Source organism: Cottoperca gobio, chromosome 16, assembly GCF_900634415.1.
Source record: "Cottoperca gobio chromosome 16, fCotGob3.1, whole genome shotgun sequence".
In the NCBI taxonomy this organism is placed as follows: domain Eukaryota; kingdom Metazoa; phylum Chordata; class Actinopteri; order Perciformes; family Bovichtidae; genus Cottoperca; species Cottoperca gobio.
In genome coordinates, this window is record NC_041370.1 from 24,282,529 (window position 1) to 24,306,699 (window position 24,171).

Genomic DNA, 24,171 nt, shown 5'->3' on the forward strand with positions numbered 1-24,171 from the left:
CTTGTTGACTCACAGCCCTAGATTTTCTGTTTTCCCTTTTTGAATGACAAGTTATTTCCTCAGAACCTACGTGTTGGTTGGTCGTTGGCTGTAGTCTTTGCGGTGTGTTCAAATGCGACCTTTTGGTCCAGACGCAGGCGACGTGAGGCGACCCAACAGTCGGCCTCCGTCGTCGCCAGTTCTTTGAAGTCGGTTTGGTGGGTCTGTGCCTTGATGGTGTGGAGGTTGTGGTGGTGGATGGTCATGTAGCATGTATGACTTTGATTTTGCTTCCTGTCACAGACAGGATATTTTTAACCATAATCTTTCCCTAACATTAACCATAGAGTAGCTGGCTTACGCCGATTTTGTAAATGTTGGCATTACTTGTAAAAAAAAAGTGCTGTCAGTGAAAGTGACCCAAGGTTTTGCAGGAATCGTCCCATATTGACATTACTGTCTGCTGATAGATACACAGATAGTCTTCTAAATGTTGGCAAACAAAGGCTGCATTTCTTGATTTTCTGTGGAAGAGCCTTTGGAATGGGAAAGCCCCATTGGTATGTTTTGACATATGACAGGTGGACGCTGATATGGGACAAAGCCAAAGATTCTGGGAAGGTAAACACTAAATCTGTTTTTAAAAGCAGCTCCTCTTCTGAGATCTGAATCTTACAAAAACTCAGAAAAGCCATGTAACTGAGACCAACCACCTGAATCATTAGACTTTTCCTTTGAGCACAGACATCTCTACCTGTGCATGTGTGTGTTCATCCATATACATACAAGCGTGTCTGAGTGTGTGTGTGTGCCTGTGTGTGTGTTTGTGCTGGGTTGATGAGATGGTTTCCTCACACACAGCTGGTGGTCCCCGCACCCCAAGAGCCAGGTTAGTCTGCAGCAGCCTCAGCAGCAGGCAGGAAGAGAGGAAAAAGCAGCAGGAGGAGGAGGAGCGGGAGGAGGAGGGGCAGAAGGAAGCGGAGGAGGAGCTGAGGGAGGGGGGGGGGGGGCAGGAGAGGAGAGAAAGGAGGTGGAGTAGGAGGAGAGGGAGGAAGGGCACAACCATGGTAATCATGGAAATTTGACAGACTAGCATGGAGATGACAAAGAAATGCTCCATTGAAAGTCAATGAGGCATGTGATTTAGTTGAAAATAAAACGTTTTCTAAAATATTTAACTTAAACGTAAAATTAGCAAGAATCATTTTTTAAGCATATTTACAACACTTACATGTTTCTTGAAGAAAACAAATGTCTAACACTGGCTCTTTTGCCTTGACTGTGCTCTTCCTTTATACTAGGCATTATGAGAGCAGAGGTTAATATTTTCATCCATCCAAAACTCATAGTCAAAACTTTAAGCAACATTAAGCACTTACTGTAAACTAGACTGTATACATAAAAGAAAAAAAACATTTTGAGAAATCCTCTTGTTTGCCATCTTACCCACAGTCAGCTGAGAACATTGATATAAATGTCATACTTAGAGGTCCAGGTTGTATTTAGCAGGAGGAAACTGCTATCTTAGCTCCTTCAAGAGTCACCCTGTCATCTTTACATAACCCACGAATCCAAAACTAAGAAATTAGTAAAACTCCATTTGGACAGGATGAACTAGCAGCAGTTATGGAGGATAGCCACAAACACATCTTTTATCATATGAATTGTACAATTGTTGTTTTTCTTACCAAATTTTGCCTAGATGTTTTTTAGGTGAGAAATAAAGATTTTAAATATAAAGTCAGATTATGAGTTGATTTTGTAATGCCTCCTTGAAAGTTTAATCGGACATTTTCTGAGTTGTGATGGCCTGTTAGCGAGCCCAGATATGTTCAGCGTTTAGAGAGCTGTGATGTCAACATCCATGGTCAACGCTTGTGAGAAAAGTTCTCTGTCCATCTTTGATCTCAGTCAAAATCAATTGTTTGTTGCCAGCCAATAAACATGTGTTTATGTAAATGCATATAGCCTATAGTCCTGTAATATTTGTACTGTAAATATACATTACAGTGATGATAACAGGTGTGTCACCTGAGCTGATGATGTCAGCAAGAATGCTTGCAAATTGAGTGTACTGGGAGAGACCTAAGAATTGGTTCTAAGTGTTCACTGGAGCACATGGATTAAAGGCAACAAACTTCACCAGAAGACTAACGTTTTAATTTTGATTTGCTTTCTAACATTTGGATTTTGACGGCAGGTGCGTTGAGTCTCTCACGTCACATGATTGCCTTCCTCTGAGAGCACCGGACAGGCCTGCAATTCCTTGTGAGGTGGTTGAAGCGTGTTAAACAATCTGCAATTTGGCTAGTTTTTCACTTTTGAAGGGAGCTAGCTTTGTTTTTAGTTTTTTTTTATTGTGTAGGCTAAACAGTAGTGGCTGAACAGAAATAAACGTTATTCATCCTCTGATCTGCCTGTGGATCTGAAGGCAAACACGCATATTTCCCAAACCTTTGGAGAGCAAAACTGTGAACATGTAGCAGTGATGATGGAATGTATTGAACGAATGTAAAGGGAACATAATCGAGACAAGAAAAGGAAAGTATTATAGTCTCGGTAGATGAACTAAAATGACAAGCCTAAAGAGGTCTATAGTTTGTAAATGTATCAAATGTTTATTAATACTTTTATTAAAATGTTTAACAAGTGTATATTTTCTTTTGACAATGCTCTCATCTTGTGGCATTACAATCTGTTTAATAAATGCACTAATCTCAAAAACACATACTTTATGGCATTAACGTGTCTATTAAACCTTTAAAAAAAACTATTAACAGTTGCTCTATTGTATAAGAGGCTGTATGGCTCATCCATTTATATAAATGACTAGCTGCTATTTTTGCTCCTTTCTAATGTTACAGAAGTAATTATAAAATGCAAATTGCAGGGTGTGCACTATCAAGCATGTGAAACACAACAAAGAGATGCTTAGCACCACATTTTTCAACTTGACACTTTCAGCATCATGGTGAGAAAACAACCCCATATTGTAAAAGTAGGAGGTATTCAATTATATGAGATGCCTGGAGCCATGAAACAAAATATATGGTTCATTTTCACAATGAAAAAAATAGATAGTTAATTTTCACAGATTGGCCTGATAATAATTAGCACTGGACTGTGAGATGTGCAGGCTACACATTATACACATTATAGTGGATATTCATTGTTTTTTAATTAATATTTGGACTAAGTAAATCAAGCTGAGGTTAGGGTTAGACCCATATATTGTATTTCAATTCATGGCCTTTTTTAATATGTCATATCTGCCGCCAATCTGAATCATAAGCGGCCATTATGATTATTTCCAGACCACAACTGTACAAAAACAATCTACATAAGCTGGAATGCAAGTTTAAGTTTGTTCTTTTCATATTATACTTTTATTATATTATTAAACGCATTTTCCACGTCTGCTAAATAGATATGTGGTTAATAGGGGATTTCTTTAATGTCCACAGTACTTGCTGATGTATGTATCTTTGTAGCCAGCTGTGGTAGCCTCACAAAACTAACACCCACTATATTAATTCAAACACTACCACAACAATCGAGAGGGCTGGTTAGTACTGAGCGTTTGCTTAAATAAAGTCCTATAATTTCTCAGCTTTATTGTTACACTAAAGTTTCTAAAAGTGGCTAGCATTGATTTTGGTTATGGATGCTCGTATTGAATTAGCACTGATTGTTATCAGCTAAAAGTTTTGGAACTGGAATTATGTTCACATTGGGCTTTTCTGCTGTTCAAGGATGAAGTCCTGTGCCAACATCCATTGCCCATGCAGGAAGCAGTGTGCCCTTTATGTGAAACACAAAGATACGATGTGGACGTTGGGGGGGGTGGACAACAGAATTCATGCCCTGTCAAAATCCAACAGGTAATGTCTGCCAATTATGAACTGTAATCCTGACCTCTCCCTGACCAAGTATTTAACCCCATCTATACCTTAACCATGGTTTATTTTTCAAAACCGAAATATTGTGGGCTACATAGACCACTAGCAGAGTCTCAAAAAGCTGATGAACCATCTCAAAACATTTCATTTGTCTGGCTTTCAGTGGAGAGCTTTGGTCCTCCATGATGGTTTAAATTTCAGAAGCGTTTTCATTCAAAAAAGAAGTTAATGAATATCAGCACATACTCGCTATAGGCAGCTTCTAAACAGCCTTAACAAACCAACATTAGTCATACCTTATTTTGTTCTGTTAAGGATCCTTTTTTGTCTACATACTAAGTAAATCACTGTGTGCATCCCAAGCAAACAAGTGACAGTGTCAATTATTGCACACTTCCATGTGCTCCAATCCAGTGCATGTCCACAGCAGAGTGCATAACATGTTTCATCAGTGGCATTTGTGCGTGAAACTAGACTGGAAGCAATTAGGGCGATATGTTGTCATGTGTTGAGTATGTAACAAGACTGATCTTCTAGGTTTATTCATCCTCTCTATCTTACCTTGTTCTGAATAGATACATTACATAGTTTAGAAGTTGTAGAGCTGACACTCACACTTGTGTATGTTGTGTCTTACTGAATATGCTCTATAATAACCTGGTGTACTTATTCATTACAATGTTAGATATACAAACCTTCTATTATGTTTTGAAACACTGATGCTTACACGATTGCCTGCACCAACCTGAGAAAATACCAATAGTAGTACACATGAATATTGATGTCAGAAGCCATATTTTCTATCTGTGTTGTTTTGTGAATCATGGGGACAACAATATCTATCTAAGATACTTCAATCATGTAATGTACCCCAGGGCAATAAGGCTTTTGAGGGTACATAATATGGAGCACCATATAATTTTCTTCTTTGTTACTAGCGGTATATTACGTCTGACAATATGGCAGAGCAACACGTAATATATGACTGGCAGCCTTAATGCCGAGGGTATATTATTCGGATCCTTCATACACATAATGTATTCCAGGCAATAAGGCTACTAAGGGTAATGTATCCCTAGAACACCCTCTAAAGTACCCTTATTACCCCGGATCATTATGCATATCCTACACATACCTTATACATAATGTACCCAAGGCAATAGGGCTCCTAGTGGTACATGGTGTATAGTATATGGTGCTCCAGGTGTAGCACCGTATACTGTACCAATGGAGATGAAGGGGTATATAAACCTTGACAATACGTTTATCAGATGTCTATTTTGTGCCCCTGGACCACCTTATAAAGTACCATTGAAGCCTTATTGCCCACATACTTTATCTTTGGCAATAAGGTTGAACACCAACTGGCAGCCTTATGGTCAAGTGTGCATTACATGGTTGTAGCATCTTACTTAAAAGTAGATGAACAATCTGAGAACTTTAACTATATTGTGGGTTCCTTTGGGCAGGTTTGTAAAAATATGTTGGTTGTACTACATGCTCCATTCAGAAATATGTTTAAATTGTTGATGTTATGCCTCTGATTGTACTCCTACATTTCCCCAATCTTCTATTTAGCCTCTTTTCTGAATTAATTCTGAATTTGTTGCACTTACGCTTATTGCGTCGATTATGCAATAGCTTTGTACCATTTATACAATGTATTTCTTCTCTGTGAACACACAATGGCAAATGCCTGTTGGGAACGTGGAGATCTCGCAAACAGTGACATCATGTGCAAACCCTTTGTTTTTACTTCTACTGGGATCTGAATTCTTATTTAACCAGAAACTCCAAGAAAACGATTCCAATTTTATATCATTGTATATCATTTTATATCATTTTATATCATTTTATATTGCGATTGAAATGTTTCAATTTTAAAGTTTTCTTCCAACAATAACACCAGCCCTTAGCAATGATTTTACTTATTGAAGCTTAAAGATATATCATTTTCTAGTTTTGTTATAGCAGAGAATAGTCCCCAGACCCTAACAATCTCATTCCACTAAACTGTTAATGTCACACTGAAAAAGTCTTAATTAGTTATGGCCTTTTCAGGGATTTATATGATAATGGTATCCAAAACAACAAACAAACAAATAACAAAAAACTCTATCCTTTAAACCTAGCCTCAAACCAAAACATAGTTGTTATAGTTCCCTAACCAGTTTGTTAAATATATCATACATGGTGTAATAGTATCTATGCTTTAATCTAAATTGTGGTAAAGGAATTGAATCATGAATCACAAATGCTGCCGATTACATTTAAATCCATGTTTCAGAATTGATGCACATAATTGAGAATTTTAGTTTTTCATTAATGATACATCATTTCACTACTGTGATAAGATATAAGCTATATACTCATTATTGTCTTTTTAATATATCTGATTTTTCTAGCTTTTCATGTGTAGAGGCAAATACCTGCACCACTAGAATCAGCTAAATAAAAGCTGGTTTACATTAATTTATGGTTTTGTGGCTTTTTATGGTCACTTGTTGTAGAGTATGCAGTTGTAATGGAATGCTCTCTAAAGGGGAGTGTGACTGTAAGTCATGGACACATTTTAGTAGTTACCCTGTTTATCAAGGCCTTTACGGTTTAATGTACTTTTTCTTCAGTTCTGTGCTTTCAACCCATTTATTCACAGCTCAGCCTTATGGTGTGTATGTGCTTACACATTATGTGTGTGTTCATACATGTAACATATTTGAGTGTTCTGAGTGTATTCACTTAACAAAATGACACAACAGGGGTGTCTGACCCATCAATACAGGGTCACCGGGCCAAGCTAAAACACTGTACAATCAATGCAATCAGATGTTGAAGGAAGCTGTTACAGGATGAGGACTGTATAGCTCCAGCACATGGAAGCTCCCATGAGAGCCTATTAAAACAAAACAACACAAGCAGAGGACTCACTTAAATGATCTCTGCTCTCTCTAGTCACTTAAACTATTGGATAATTGTTCATTTGGTAATTGCCCTTTAAGGATTTTTAAACATATTTCCAACTAGTATTATGTCAACCTAAATAGTACACAATAATGTACATCTTTAATAAGGTTTAACAAAATGTTGTCACGACAGAGGGTGTCGTAACCTGTACAGTCTGTAAAGCACACTGAGACAAATGTATAATTTGTGATATTGGGCTATATAAATACATTTGATTTGATTTGATCTAAGTGGTATATTTAAATGTTTGTGGCTATTGTTTAATTTTAGTGCAGTATGTACACTGGATCACAGCGTACTACATAATATATCCACGTGTATATATTAGTCATGTGCCTATGTGAAAAGTAATAGTTCAACTATTATCTTAGTATGCAATATCCTTCTTTTTTTTTTTAACCATAAAATGTGTATAATCTTAAGGTACACTAATGTATATTTTTTTCTGTTTTTTTCCGTCTCTCCATGTATACTGTTGGCGTAAAGCCGCTCTGTTCAGTCCACAGTATTAGTTAACAACGGTGATAAAAAAACTGTCACAAGTCTGTCTCTTATTTATTAGCTAAACATAGCTCCAATCTAAATGGAGACAACGATGTCTAGCAGTTAGCTTAAAGCTAACTTGTGTTGAAGCCAGTTAGCTTTGAATGTGCTTCTAAAGTGCTTCTACTGTTTTATCATCAATCTTGCAGCTGACTGCTGAGAATAAAATAACTGCTATTTTGTTGAGTCATACAAAATGTCCACGTAAACATATCCATCATTGCACAATGCACTTGTGACTGAAACGTATGAAGGAGGACGTACATCCAGGACATACTTATGTATTATAACCCATTTTATGGAGTCACAGCTGCATCTAGCCTAAAGAAGACATGGGTCAAAATTAGTAAAGCAGTTTAAATATGATTGGCAGCTGAATAATTCTGAATTAAGATATATATTGTGTGTATTGTCCTTCAACAAGTTAGTAACTGGCTGAATAGTACAAAGTAAAACTGATCATTGATGACAGGATTGGGTTTGTTGAACATCAACAACCTTGGTACATATATTTCTGGTGAGATTTCACTATTTCTTTCTTTGTGTATTTAGAGTTGCCCCAATTATTTATCTGATGGTGCAGGCCATTATATCAGCAACTACTCAGTGTCAGAATGTTTGTTAATAGAAAGCTGTAGTCAAACAACACAACCTTCTGCTGTGTTACTGCTCTGATCTAGAAAGCTATGAGCTAAATGCGACAGATATGCACAGTGAGAATAGATTCATTGTAAGCAGAATGGAAATGGACAGCAGAAGTGGGGAGGTGTGTGTTAGTGGATGTGGCTGTTGAAGACATGGGTCATGCAGCAGAGCATACCGCCTGTGATCCAACTGTATATTACTGCCAGCACTCCAAATGTTTTATTAAACTGCTCTTAGTGTTCCCATTCCCTCAGGGGTGTCAGGGGGAAAAAAACATAACAACAGTTCAATAGTTTTGGGAAGTTTTAGATCATGTTAGATTACAACAGAAAAAAAGTTTCTGGAGTTTTTCTTGAGGTCATTTGAGATGGTGGTTAAAGTCTAGCTTGGATCCATGGTGACAGCAGAATTCCTCACGTTTCTTATCTCGTTGTCGCCATTGGGCCTAAGTGAATAAATGCAAAGAAACCAACCCTTATCTTGCTGCATATGATATAGCACTGTCATTATAGTGTGAGTTTCCGCAAATTGGTAAAACAAATGATTTCTTTAACTTATATATCAGAACATATAGTATATTTAGCATATATTTTGTTTCATTTTGTTAGCATTTATATATTTATTTATTTGCCATGAGACTGCCTTTTATAGCATACGTGGTTAAGTAAGAAATTCTGCTATCATTGTTATAAATAACAAAGCAGGGATGAAAGTCAGAGGTATTTCTTACCTTTTCAAGTTGTGCATTCTGTTTGGACTTGTAGAGGAACTCTCCCACGGCCACGAACACTGAGAGGACGAGTCCAGCAGCCAGGACGATGAAGATCCCTCCGATGTTCTGCACGCCGAGGGCGCTGGCCTCTTTACTCTCCTCTTCCGGACAGCCATTTCCTCTCCACCACTTCTCCTTCATCATGTGCAGCTTCCCTTCCTCCTGAAGTTGCAGGATGGCAATAGTGATCTTATCTCGGTACGGAGAGCCTGAAGGACCAAAATACATAAGGTCAGCGTGAGCAACCAACATGACTGAATCAGTGCCTTTATCTTATTTAACATGGAAGACAACTTTATTGAATATTGACTTTGATGATCAGTTAAAGTTTGTACATATTATTTAATTATACCTCAGATCGCCAAACTGCCCACTCAAGCAAACAGGTAACGAGAGTAAAGATTCAGTGTGGTTTAGAGAAAAACAGTTGACTTCATCGATAATATAAAGTTTTATTTCCTTCTAAACTCACCAGCATCGTTGGTGTTTTAGCTGACTTCTTGCAGTAAATCATTGTTTTACACAGAGTCACTCAGGGCCTCATGCAGAGAGCAATATAAAAACAAATGTCCTCGTTTTTGTTTTCAGCCATGCTTTGCTCTTATTTTGTTAGCACCCATTGACTTCTGGGATTCAATGTTTTTTTTATTCTTGCTCTCAGATAAGAACATTTTGTTTTCACAGTTCACATATTGTTTGTCCAACACAAGGAGACATCATTTGAAGAACTTAAAAAAACACATGATTTTCATAAAATCAATTATTATATGTTTAGAGTAATGATAATGATTGGATTATTACATGTGTTGGCTGAATAAATACTATTGGTCCTTCGATCCCAGTTAAGACCCTTGGAGGATGATATTGCCTCTACTTCTTGGGCATGTGGCTGAGTATTTGCAGACTGCAATATTCATAATATTGTAAGTATCACTGTGCCACAGAAAATGTTCGGTTTTGATGTTTATTTTAATTTAATGGCTAAGCTTGGATAAGTGGTGAAAAGAGATGGACAGGAATGAGGAGGAAGATAAAAAAGAAAATGAGCAATTTCTGAGAGAGAAACTAGAGAAGATACTGCAGAAATATTCTTGTTTCTGTCATCACGTAATTAACACGCACCTGTCCAGACATAACATAACCCCACAACCCTGGAAGGTATATGTATTTACCGTTTAATAAAAGCAATAAGCCACGAGAGGCTGTGATTTACAGTGATGGCGACTCCGCTCTGGCCAAACAACGGCCCTAAGCTGTTTGAAGATCTCTGTAAACCACAGCCTCTCAGGGCTTATTCCTTAAGATGTGAAGATGCTTGTAATACAGTTTTCTTTCTGATAGTAGATGAATTGATAATGGCTGAATCAATCTTTATTATTGAGCAGAAAATGAGACACGGTTCGAGCATTTTCAGTGGTCCGGGACCTTTTCTTCAACCAACCCAGGCTTACATGTTAGTTATGTTGCCCAACTAATTTGGCTTTTGCAGTTTGTGTTCCGGTGCCTTTATTACACTGAATCATTCCTCAGAAAACAGTGTTTAAAGAATTGTATAAAAGCATTTAATTTGATAAACTGTAGCTAGCTTTGTTTCTTGACTTGCCTGGGTTGTGTATTTTGGAGAGGAACACAGAAATTGCACATATTGTTACATATGATACACAGCCCCTCCTGTCTTGATGTGGCTGTCACAGTGCTCCTGTATGCAGATAATAAACACTAAATTATGTTTAATATAAAATAAATAAATAAATAATAATAATTTAAATATGTTTAAAGTGTAAATAAAAAGTAAATATAAAATTCTTAAGATTTTATTGTACCTATGATATATTTTCATGGGTATATTACCTCTTATTGGATAACTTATTGTTATTTAGCTTCATATGTCTCATATTTGCCAGCCGTGTTTATGTTACTTCATAATTCTAGGTCTACACTTAATCCCTGTTAAACATATACGTAGCCTATTTTGCATTATTTTATTATGAGTAATTTTTAATTTCTACTTTGCAGTGTAAATGAATAAAAAACAATATTATATTTCAGTGAGCATTCAGCACATTCCATTCTGCATTCCAGTACATGTTTAACTTTGTAAACAATTGATGCTAATGTCTAGCATTACCATTCCATTGTCCCCACAAGCCCAACAACACTAAACTAATAAAGCTAAAATACATCTATGGGGCTATATCGCCACTCATACCACCTCTATAGCTGCCTAATTAAAACCAGTTGCCATGGTTAATCTGTCCTAATGTTTTCACTGTGAGCTGTTACCTTTGTTTAACAAGTTAACGTCCACAAAGCGAGCATTGAAATATTCCCTCATGCACGTGAAAGATGTCTGCAGAGTGCTCAATGAGCCCCCCCCACCCCTCTTCTGTTTTCCCAGCAGCACCTGCGCCTCCCTTCTTCACTCAGGGAAAGCACTCCAGCACCTTCCTCTGCTCTGCTGATCAAAACCAGTCACATGTCAAGATCCCTGATTAAACCTGAAGCGTAAAGCTTTGTTAGAGAATACAAAAATAAAAACGACTCCCACTTCAAAAAAGCCTCCCTACGGTACCGCCGATGCACTGTAATCAGAATGTTAATGCAGCTTTAATTATTTAAAAAAACTAATAACACCTATTATCACAAACACTTAGAATGAGCTCTCCCTGAGCACAGGAGGATGGAAACATGTTTATATTAGAATAGAAAACATTATCAACTGGCTAGCTCCAGTGGAGTAGCGATCTCTGTGATTAGCAGTCAGTATGCAGAGTCGCTTTTTCAACAGTATTATGTAGTGGACGACCCAAAAGACTCAGAACAGTGAGAATGATCAGCCACGTTCCTTGACTGAAGTGGAGCTTTGAGCTGCAGCCCGATGTGTGGCTGCATTCACAAGGCTGTGTTCACACATCTCTTCTGTCCTTCATCTCTGCCCAAGGGTTTCTGCTATCTGACTATTTATTTCAGAGCAAGCCGGCCAGCATGCTTCAAAAGCATCTATTACCATGGTGATGGGGAATGAGAATCACACTCCGGTTAAAGTTATTCATTGCCATCTACAGTAGATACCTTCGCTTCAGCTCCGGAGTGGAACAACAAGCCAATGTGTGTCGCATAAATCACTTGCTAAGACAAAGAAACAGGCAGCCTTGAAACTGGGCCAGCTTTGCCCGATCTAAACAGATTGAAAGACCTCAGCTGTGATATCATGGGCTGGATGAACGTGAGCATTGTGTCGTACAGTCATGACCTATGCTGCACCTTGCCAGCCACGTTTTTGGCAAGTGTCATAACCCACATTGACATGATCATGAAATGGGTCTGATGCCTCCTGACATAGGGAGATGAAAATAGAGCAATGGTGTTCCTTTGTAAATTGGTTTTGTATTAGATTTGTAAAATATGCTGCATACTGTCAGATCCACCATTTTCAGACAGAGAACCAAATGGTATTACGAGGGTTAGGGTTAGGGTTGTGGGATGTGATACTTCAGGGCTCCATAAACACGACAGGCCATTCACGAGGTCTAAGAATGGCAGCGTCACGTGAAAGGTCCAATCCTTTGGTTCCGAGCAAGAAACCTCAAAAGCTTTTCATGCTTCTTCTAGTAAATCCATGTCGATCACACTCACTTTCTTCTCCTGAAACTCCGAAACATGCCTTCATCACATCCGGACTCCACTACTGCAACAGCTTTCTTTAAGGTTCATCCTCCAAGGTCCTTAATAAACTCCAGTGCATCCAGATCTTCTCTTCAATTTCAAAGCCCTCCACAATTAGACCTCCTACTACGTCACTGGTCTGCTCCACCGCCACACTCCTTCTTCATGAAACATACTGTCCTGTCCCCTTCCTCCCCCCCATCCAGGACCTAAAAGCACACCTGGGATGACAGGGCTCTCTCCATTAATGGAAATATCCCCCAAACTTGATGTAATATTGTGTACTACCTCATGCCTTCAGCTCCGCAGGATCTTTTTTATTTACGTACGGTTTTTTTTGCTGCGGTGTGCACTATTCCAGGCGACTGCAGCTACACATGTGATGCCTTCATCCTGGAGGGACTACTTATTGATTTATTGATTCCTCTGTAACTGAACAAAGAGAGAATTTGGCTTTAAAAGTAATCATTTTCTTCATGTAAGGCATTTTAGGCAGATCACAGTGTGATGCTTTAGGAGATAAAAATCACAATTTTGACAGACTCAAACAATAAATAAAATATTCATGTGAGTCGATTTTGCTCAGAATATGACTTTACTAATTATGTCTTTATGTGAACATTTCATAGTTAACACTGATTAGTCATCATCAGAAGTGATCATATAGGGAAAAATAAACTGAATTTGGACAGTTAGCTAATGTGTAAACACGATGCTGCACATTGCTTGTTAATAAACAAGGTGTGCTTTAAGTGACATCAATCAAAGCTCCCTGGGACTGAAAGTCTAGTGAGAACATCTCTCATGATTCTGGTTGGCTGATAGATGGAGAAATGTGTCGTTATCCTTGTCCGTGCTAAACAGAATATGTTAATTTGTGAGCTGCATGTGTGCCCATAAAACAGGCACTTAATCCTCCGATTCAGGGAAGAGTGCGGAGCGAAGTGACAGGCCTTACTGAATCCAGAAAAAGACACATAGATGTAATCTGCCTGATCAAAGCAGAGTAATAGCGCACCAATCCCTGATGCATTGTCTCTCAATGAAGAAAAAAAGCTAGAAATGATAATATGCTGCAATGTCTTACACTCTGAAGATGTGTATTTTTAGCCTACTATGTTCAGCTCTCTTTGTAATACATGGAAATATTTGTTTTGCATGTTAGGACAAGGAACACACACTCATACATATGTGGAAGTCTTTCAAATGGATAAGAGCTTAGGTTTCTGCTCGATCCTCCAAAAAGCCTCAGTCCATAAAAGGTCTGAAGAGAGCGTGGAGGGTACTGGGGAAACTCCATGTGTGTCCTCGACACCTCCTCAAAAATCCCCAGGAATCTATTTAAAGCCCAAATCTACACGTGAAATCCTATCAAAGGGGAAGCTTAACGAAAGTTTAATCAGGAAGACCACTTTTCATACGCTTCCTTTTCCTGGCACAATTAAAAATCATTCTTTCTGGTCTGCTGTCACAAGTGATTCCAGTGGCTCATGAAGGTGCAGTCCACAACTGTGTCTCATCAATGCCAATCCTGTGGTTACTCACCGTCTAAAAGCTAAAGTCTGTACATGTGTTTTTTCAGCTTTTCCTATTTTGTATACCGTATATTAAATGAAGCATTTACAATTATTAACTATATAAGTTCTTCAATTTGTCACTCCTCCTCATATGACCTCTTGTCCCCCCATATAGAGGTGATAAACTGTATGTGTTTGGAAGTGGTGGTAAGTGCAGGGCACTGCAGAGAATTGATGTCCCTGCTGCATCTTCATTCTGTGTGAGCTCTCTGTCTAATATCCTTTCTTTCTCTATCGCACACATCCCAGAGTGTGCATTGGGAGGGGAAGTGGTGGGGGGTTGAGGGTTGGGGGTTTGAGGTGGGGGAAGTCGCCGCAGGTCACAGTGTTGGAGATCTTCTATCTCTCAGAAAAGCATTCACAAGCCTTCCTGTTTATGAGGCGAAGCTGAACAGCCCGGCAGGCAGCAGCAGAGAATACTGGAAGGACAGCAGCCTGCTGACAAGCAGCGCAGACACTTCCCCCTTACACTGTTTGATTAATGCAGCCTAATGAAGCTAAATGAAGATTGATACTCATCAGGGAGAGAGACAAAGAGAAAAGAAGGATGATGCATAATGCAGAGCCTCCTGAGACGACAGACATGGCAGAGGAGCAGACTGTGGCTGCACAAGCTGTACACAATGGGTGATGGTGGTACAGGCAGTGACTGCATTTATGTGTCAGAAACACATAAACATGGCAAATGATCAGCTAATGTTGGTAAGAACACATGTTAAAGACACCCTGCTTTGGGGCCTCTCTCTACTACAGGACATCTGGTACAGTAAACACTGTCAAAAACACAAGAGAGAAAGAAGCTTCACATTCTGAGACCTGCTTAGATCCCAGCAGACAGCCATGCTACTGTCACTAGGGCAGACATTGAATTTGCCATGATGAAAAGAGAATATATTTTTATATCTTAACTGTTTTGCTTTTGTTTAGTTATAATTAGGAATTGCTTGATACCACTTTCTCATTTCCTTACCACAACATAATACAATGGACTTGTTTTCCTCTAATGTGTTGTTATTTATGTTTTTATATATTATGTATTTGCACTTTCAGATATCAATATAGAAACATGGTGACGAAATTGTCAAGTGAATAAACACATAGATATAAACAATACTGCGGCTCCTTATAACTGGAAATTTCCCCATGCATTTTAAAAGGCGTTCACTGACTTCTTGTACTGACTTCATGGTCTGAGGATCGTAAATATTCACAGCATATTTCATGGCCATGTGTTATGTAGATTTACAAATTTACAATTTGCCTCTCACTCACCAGTAAACCCTCTCACTCATACACCAGTTGTTGCAAGCTACCATGTAAGGCACTGACCCAATCACTGTGAGCAGGTGGGGTTCGGTGTCTTGCTCAAGGACACTTCAACATGTGGACAGTAGGAACCCTGCAATTAATGGACAACCCTTTCTACCTACACATAAAGTGTATTTCCTTAAATTGGCTCACCTGGAAAACTCTCTGCATTGACAACATGTAACAATATTGAAAATGATAACATAAGGAATGTTTTGTGCATCAAAAAACTATATAATTCTCTTCAGCAAAAAAATAAAAATAAAATAACTATGAAAGAACTACTAGTGAGGATCCATGTTTGATCTACAAGAGCCCTTCATATGTTTAAATGTTGTCCTGAGGATCAACAGAAGTTGCCAGTAGAGGTTTCATGTAGTAAACACACCATTAGAATGAGCTATGACTTACAGCTGTGAGGTGAACTGAGTCTGTCCATTACAGAGCTGAGGGAGCTGCCATGAGGCCGAGCGCTGAGTGCTGCGGCTCTATCAAGGCCCAAGTACTAATGCAGGCCGACACCTACTCTCTGTTCAAGTCAATGAGATATATGCTAAATGGCCCGGCTACATGGGAATACAGGCTGCATATGGTAAAGGGTACTAAAAGGGTAGGATTAGCAATTTAAATACCTTGTTCTGACTGCATGTGAATGGGCCACCAGGGAATAATGATGCTAACCCCGCTGCTTTCTTCAGTACGGACAATCTGTGTGGTGCACAAGCTGCCACAGGCGAGCACTCACTCTCACTTCATTCCGCTCACTCTCTTAAGCTCGCTTTCTTTCAGTGACATACACACATGCACACCCATGTATAGTATGAACAGATGCATAGAGTCATCTAGGCATGCATGCAGACACCCAAAAGCAAATAGGAAAATGTGCAAACACACACACATACTGTAGCAAACCTTCAAAAGGAGAACATCAGTCAAGAAATGCAATCACCCAAAGCAAATATAGCCTACCTCCACTGTTTTCACACACAGCAAAACAGTCACTCAAATTACCTTCTGTGGCTGACCAGCAGAGCATACACAAACAGAAGCAAACGACCTTGCCAACACGTACAGTCCCAGAGGACATTTCCCTGATTTGTCACAAGGATACGGCCACTGGATATCATCTATCCTCCATGTAGAGACTTCTGAAGGCAGATGATGATGATGATATTTGGTTGTAGATATATAGATCATTTCTACAGTATAAATGTGACCGTTTTCATATGAAAATGTCTGTGTATTTCATAACTTTCTTTGTTTTATTGTGATTTCAGACTGCAGAGTATTTACATTTGATTTAATGTTGCAGCCATAAAAACATGGAGTGTTTGCTTTGAATGTTTAACTTATTGTAAACACACTGTAGCTTAAATGAAGAGCTGATGCTTAATATGTGATACTTTCAGACGGTGCGGAATAAAATGATTTTGACAACCTTAAAGCTACTTAAAGTGAAAATGGTTAAAACCGGATATTAAAGGTAAAGTCACATATGTAGCAGACAATCAATGATCCCCAAAGGTCTTCAAAGAAACCTTAACTATAAGATGATCCACCTCACCTACACACCACACCATTTGTAAAGGCAGGTATAGTGATATTCTATTTCTATTTTATTACTTATTTTATAACTTTATTACTTTATTACTTTATGTACTCACCCAACAATGCATCGTTTCTACAAACAAGTATTGTGTGTGTATCCAAAGTCTGATATATCTTATTTATTCGGCGGCAGTAGCTCAGTTCATAGGGACTTGAGAACCAGAGGTGCGCTGGTTCAAGGCCCTGAACGGACAACGTACTAAGTGTGGACTGGTACCTGGAGAAGTGCCAGTTTGCCTCCTGGGCACAGCCAAGGTGCCCTTGATGTCCAACCGCCCCGGGTGCTGTATAGCTGCCCGTTGGTCCTAATACTAGTTAGAGTTTAGATTTCACAGTGGGTGCCGTGCTGTGTACGTGTGACAAATGGCACTTTTCCATCTGTGCTATAGAGCTCCATTGTAGTCCAAAAACTATTAAAAACACATGAATAAGCCGCACAGTCACACTCGGTGATATGTTCATTCCCATTCCCATTACACTGTCCTGCTGTTGGAAATAGAACCAAATGTGGATTAATCCACCGCTGAAAATAGTCCCCAGTAAGAAGCAATTGGCTTGTAGCTGAGAGCCAGAAGGTATAGAGAGATCAGAAGGTATAGAGAGATCCACCAACATATTGTTTATTCTTTTCAAGGCATGTCATCCACTGCAGGGGATACAGAGTGTATCACAATGCTATCAGCATCTCTGTATACAATCAATACTTCAAATTGGCAACAAGATTATGACTTTTACTTTAGCGTCATCTTCTAGGTAGGTATTAATATACTAGAAACATCCTTCATGACACGCCTTTGCAAGTAGCCAGTGTTTTCCAAGCTTTAGGTTTAATAGACTGACATTTATTGAGACCGCATGTTGCTCAAAAGAACCATTTGTAGGAGGCATACACACTGCAAGAGCACTTTTACAATATCCTTTCTGTGAATAAATATGATTACTAGCAGCATGAGGTCATCATGTGAAGTAGTCTGCCAGTTATAATTCTGCGTGTACTTAATCATAGTTTTTTCTTTTCTCTGCATTTATTACTGGATTATGACAATCTATTGCTGAGCCCTGTAATCAAATGTTGCACCTCCAAACACACAAGTGTAATGTTCCACCCTTCCTATTCATCCCTCTATTTATGTAACGCTGTTCTTCTGCCACAGGATTTCCCCTGATAAGTATTCCTCCACATGGGTTACCCTCAGGGATGTACTACAGCGTAAACACACCAGAATACATTTCACACGGCTTTATATTTGTAATAGTTTTGAACATTTTATCAATATTAATGATCTACAGTCATGAAAAACATCATGTTTGGATCATATTTTTTTGTTTCACATGTTGGTCTACTACCACATTATTACATTATTATATTATTATAGCACAGTGCACAGGTGTTTGAGGAAATAATAATGTCCAGTTGGGGTTAAATAGGAAAACACTGGAAGTGAAATCATAACTCACTAATTTCTTTCGAGGATTTGTAAACTAAATCTGACTAAAGACAGACATGTAAACCATCCCGCTCTGAATTCCACACCTTTACCTTTCACTGCAATGTCCGAGTACTACCAGCTTCCATCACATAATACAAAACATTATTTACATTTTACAAACTTTTGGTATTACGCCTTATTTTATGGATCTGCAATTTCTTTTAATAGTTTCCTAACAATTTCTAAGAAGGTTCCAGAATGGACTGTGTCATTTGGTGGTGATTTGGTTTTCAAATGTTGTATTTCCAGGGAATTGCTTTAGGCCAAGCAGGCCAGCTGAACATGCATGTGGAAATATATGTGAAAATAAAGTTCCTACTAATAAATAAATAATCAAGTAGATATTTTTTGTGGGTTTAAATTGAACTAGATCTATTTCCCATTTAATTAGTACCAAATGACACAGTTATTTATTAAACATTGTTTCATATAGTCAGTTCATCAAATGTGTTGAGTCTAATGTTGCATTCAGTGCATTAATGCTTTTAAGCTCAAAACATGGTATGTTATAATTGTAGCGTACATACCCATTGGGGTGCCGACCCCGTAGGCTTTGGAGTCGATGAGGGCTCCAATTTGGGTGAGGTTGCAGTTGCGCTGGGTGACAAACTCAATGGTGGTGGACTCCATGAGGAACGCGTAGTCTGAGGTGAGCACACGGTGAATGCCTTCATCAATGTTCTTCACCATCACTGAGTGCCTCCGACTGCTCATGAACTCCCACATCTTATCATACGTGGAGATCTTGGTTTTCTGTGAGGAGACAATGGCATTGTGAGTAAACAAATAATAAAACCAGACTACTCAAACACAATACATTGTCACATTTATTCATTATAAAAGCTATACTGTGTTTTGATAAATGTAAAGGTTGGAGGTTAACGACAAAAAGTTCTCAGCAGTTATAAAGTTCTGAGTGACTAAAAGAAACAAAGACAGGCAGAGCACTCAAACCTCTTAAATACTGTTTGCATCTCTATCAAGGCCTGCACAACCATTTGCATTCAATTATATTTTCCAAATGTCATTAGGAAAACACGTCAAATGCTTCAGCACAACCTTTTTGCAGCTACAGCAGCGCTACATGCCTTCTGTGTGCCTCACCCATTATCGCGTGTGAGGAGAAGACGAGCATGTTAAATAGCAGCAGTAGTGTGATTTTTGTATGACCTTACATCTCCGCTGTCTGTGCTGCTGCTATCACCTATAGTTAGGATCAGCAGCGGTGTTGTCAGTAGCAGTGTGCTTCACTTTCTACACCTGTAATCATGGAGAGAAATCCAAGAGCACATTACTCTCTAGGGGAGCAAATTTGAAGCCATTTTTGAAGCCATTTGAAACCTAATTAAGTCACATCTTCAAGGTCCTGCCCGCCATTATTGCGTGTAATGACTTTTTGTGGCTGGTCGATATTTTAGATCAACTGGGTGATTTGCGGAGTGCCTATCAGAATCTTTCGGAGTCACCCTTGACAAATCAGCCGATTGAGCATGCAAGCTTTAGACTGCTGATAAGGCGAGAGCAGTGGCTGTGAATACAGGGAGAGTCAGATAACCACCTACACTCCAAGTCAGGCAGAGAGCCAAGGAGGGCTTCCCAGAGCTGATTGCACTTAAACCATACAAGAGATCTTGGAAAACGCAACTTGTACACACGACAAATAGCTGTCAACAGGTCCAAAATAATCCATCCATAGAATGTGTGACGTCCTTTTTGTTTCATCAAATTCTATCAGAATATTCGAGCAATAATTAGTAATAGGCTCAAAAAATGCTTTGCTGTCTGGTAAAGTGTCCATATGCCTGCCTCTGTTTGAGAATGCCGTCCTCTTTTTTCACAGTTTCCCCATATCTGCGAAAAACTCCTGGTTTATTTCGTTATCAAATTGAAGTGGCTGGAGGTGCGCAATGCTTTACAATCTGTAGATTTTAGGTATTTTTTCTGTAGATCACAATCAGTGTTCACAGGAGCTGAAAGGCTCCCAGCTGTATGTTAGGCAGCAGTGAGTCATGTGGGGTGATGGGGAGAAAAGAGCCAGCCAAAACCACTATCAGCCTTCGTTAGAGCAACATGGTGAGTGAGAAATACTCTCTATTTACAATGTGTATGAAGTGGTTTGTGCCATGTGATTACTTACACTAAGACACATTTAAGAGTGATAGGATGTGACGTCTGATCCTCTCGTACATGACGTATATAATCATTTAAAGCAAAGTTTGTAGATTCAGTATGGGTTTGTGAAGGCAAAATATTTCATATTTAATGTACTTAATACGACTATTTTAATCCCAGAATATGATCAATGTCTGCTAAAAAATTGATTTGTATACAACTAATTAGCATCAACATTATAATTTGCTTTTTGCATTTTGAATACCGCAAAATATTCACTGTCAAAATATTTTATTCATTTACTTTCCCTACCTACTCTTGGAAATGAGAGCAAAAATGAATACTTCACCCACAAAATGACCATTAATATATCAATTACTCACCCCATGTTACCTTGAATTATTGAAGAAAACTTAATTTTTCTGGCTCCACAGCGAATGAAGAATTTAAATAAATGGGGTCTGCCTTTAAGAACAGCAAAACTATATCAAAACATCGGTTTATAAACGTTCACACAACTCATGCAGTGTAATCCAAGTCATGCTCACTGCTTCCCAAACACTTTTGCATTAGAAGTCTCACGCTTGCCGAATGAGTTCTGTTTATTGTGTTTAGTTTTGCTGTAGTTAAATGCCCATTTTTTTCAATTCATCGAGAATTTTCTCAGTTTTTGGATTCTCTGTTCACCTTAGAAGCATGCGAGAAAAACAACGTTTTCTACAAGAAACAAGGCAACACACGGTCCATGATGGATCTCCGGGTGATCATTTTGGGTTGAAGTATTCCTTTAAGAATGTTTCCGTGGTGAAGCACCTCATAGTACTTGGTTAATGTTAGTGAACGATGATGGCGGAGTTGAGAGACACACTGTAACTGCTCTGTAATGCACCATGGTGCTTTGGGCAAAATACTAACATCAGCATGCTAACATGCTCACAATGACACTGTTAACATCAGTGTTCAAATTACACTGATTTTTGCTTTTGCTTCAGGAGGGGATGAAGAAAGAGACAGAGAGACTCCATTAGGCCTTCGCTGCCTCTGGCTGAATATTACATAAATGAAATAAACTCACCACTTAGTGAAAGATTTTGGCTTGTTTCTACATAACTTATTTGTTATGGCGTAGAAAGAATGCCACGGGTGGGTATTTCATACTAAATCTGTCAATCTGCCCAACAGCTGTCAAGACATTTCATTCTAAACCAAAATGTAATGTTTTCCAGGTAGGTATTACATATACTAGACACATCCTTCATGACACGCCTTTCCAAGCAGACAGTTTTTTTAGTAGACAAACTTTAGATTTATGAGACTGACTGAAAAATATCAACATCATCAGGGCACCAGATGAATAGTCAGGGGATCGCCATAGTTTGAGGATTCATTCACTCAGGACCATGAACGGCAGTACACATTTACATGGCAATCTACTTAGTCAGGACATTTGAGTCTGGACAGCGAGCTGGCCAACCAATCAACCAAGCCATCCCCAGATCGACTAGTAAAAAGTCAACTTGTCGCATGATATGCGACAAGTTGACTTTTACAAGATTCAGCCTGAAACACAATATTTCCCTCAACTGAACCCAGTGTTTTATAGTCTGGTCCTAACAACACGGGGGTCACAGGAAGTGAACCTACTTTTCAAAGTCATATTATTTACTCAACCATCCTTCCATCCCAAACTCCTTTGAACAATATATTTTATCAGAATGCTAATTCAAATGTACTCAATTTACAACATTCATATTAAAAACTGGCATTACACATAATCGTATATATTATTTTATTTGTAACTGTATTTCGCAGTAAATATAATTTTCATTTTTAGTTCTTCCTTTAGTGCTATTTTTCTAAAGTTTGTTTTATAGAATTTTATGTATTCAATTCTAATTTAGATATTTAAAATGTTTCTGTGTTTGTATTTTTCATCGTCATGATGACGGCTCTCTTTTAACCTGGCTAGTTATGGTGCATTACATTTGTACTGGGAAGTCGGAAATCGGAGCTTGGAATGACATCACACACGAGTTGACGGCATTCCAGTACAACAAGTTGAAAAAACAGTTTTACTCATGTTAGCTTTGTTAGACAGTGTAAATACCACCAGTTGATAACAATGCATTACACAATATTTGTCATACACCGTGGCAACATATCCACAGGTAGAAGTTGGACAGTGCTGTGAGTATGACTGATTTAATGTGACATCAATAAGACATAAGTGCTAATAAATTGTATATTACTACAGCTTTCACACTGTTGATTTGTGGAGCACTTGATTAAGGCCAGGCACCGGACCCCCACACTGCCCCCCGGGCGTAGCTGCCCACTGCTCCTAATACTAGGATGGGTTAAATGCAGAGTCTAAATTCCACTGTGTGTGCTGTGCTGTGTACACGTGTGTGTGACCATTGATTCAAAAACCTCCATTTTCATTTCCATCAGCCATCTTGGATTTTGGGGTCGGGGCTGATGAGGTTCCCACGACTTTCCGAGTCGGAAATCCGATTTCAGGGGGTGTTCTAGTCTCTCATTGCATTACGGAATATGTTTGTAGGGTTCTCTTGCCATTTGCTAAAGCTGGTTCTCTAAAATCACAGGTATCATTCATTAATAGTTCACTATATTATTAATCAGTATGAAATGTACTTCATTTAATTTTGATATGACAAAGACTATAGTGACCATTAAAGTGAAAGCTTCAGAATGTATAGTTACATTAGACATAAAACTGCAGATAAAATAAAATAAAAAATACATTAATTTAATTACTAATTCCCTGCCAGCATTCCTCTTTGGCCTTAGTTGAATCAACAGTGTTGCTTTTAGCTGTAACAACTTTTATAAATTCTTCATAGTTGGAGGTAGGCACCACATGAACCCTCCATTTAGTGTAGTATTCAAATGTTGAGCCAAACGCCCCCTATCATGGAAATCCTGATGTAGAAACCCTGGGTTAACAAAGCACGCTGATAACTACCGCTGATCTCTGAATGGGGCCTTTGGGCTTTGTCGAGCCAGCTAAGGCAAAGGAAGCCTGACTCTGTCGAACTTGCTTCATGGTCCACACCTCTAGTGATGGTTGACCGTGATGTTATGTGGCTTTTCTCTCCTTTCATTCCTGTCGGTGAGTCAGTGGCCACCCAAAGGTGGAAAACCAACAGTCAACAAACCTCAATCAGGCAACTAATCAAAAAATGCTCAGAAGGGTCGTTGTGGAAAACATTTAAAATATGTAACTCATCGTTATGAATGGTCACTTGATTATTTACTGGTGTGCCCTGAAAGGGTAATGAGATGGTTGAGCTTTGAAAAAAAAGTGACTATAAATCTTTAAATTAAGCGGAACAAAACTGTACAAATCTGCAACGTTATGTGTTATTTCCACCTCTATTAAACAGCCCGTCTTGTAATTAGGTAGGAGGACCTTTTGGATCATTTTCTTGCCGCACTGTTCCTTTTGTTTGTTTTCACACTGGACTATCCTGGGTCACAGATTGTAAAAAGGGTTGTTGGAAATCACTGATTGACTGGTGATTATTTGGTCTGTTTATTGCTGTGTAAGTTTCTATAGGTTGCTTTGAAAATCTACAAGGTGTAAT

The 24,171-nt window shown here is 38.7% G+C and overlaps 1 protein-coding gene across 2 annotated transcripts in view; it reads right to left on the reverse strand.

Moving 5' to 3' along the window:
- Window positions 1–24,171, reverse strand: part of grik2 (glutamate receptor, ionotropic, kainate 2) — a 204,499-nt gene that overhangs the window by 7,382 nt on the left and 172,946 nt on the right. The window contains exons 15-17 of one of the 2 annotated variants that reach the window (XM_029451364.1): window positions 18,979–19,204; window positions 8,761–9,011; window positions 8,448–8,475 (exon numbers count right to left, since the gene is read on the reverse strand). In XM_029451364.1, coding sequence (XP_029307224.1) covers window positions 8,448–8,475; window positions 8,761–9,011; window positions 18,979–19,204 — 505 coding nt within the window. The remainder of the gene's footprint in view (window positions 1–8,447; window positions 8,476–8,760; window positions 9,012–18,978; window positions 19,205–24,171) is intronic. The other variant, XM_029451365.1, reaches the window with a different exon arrangement.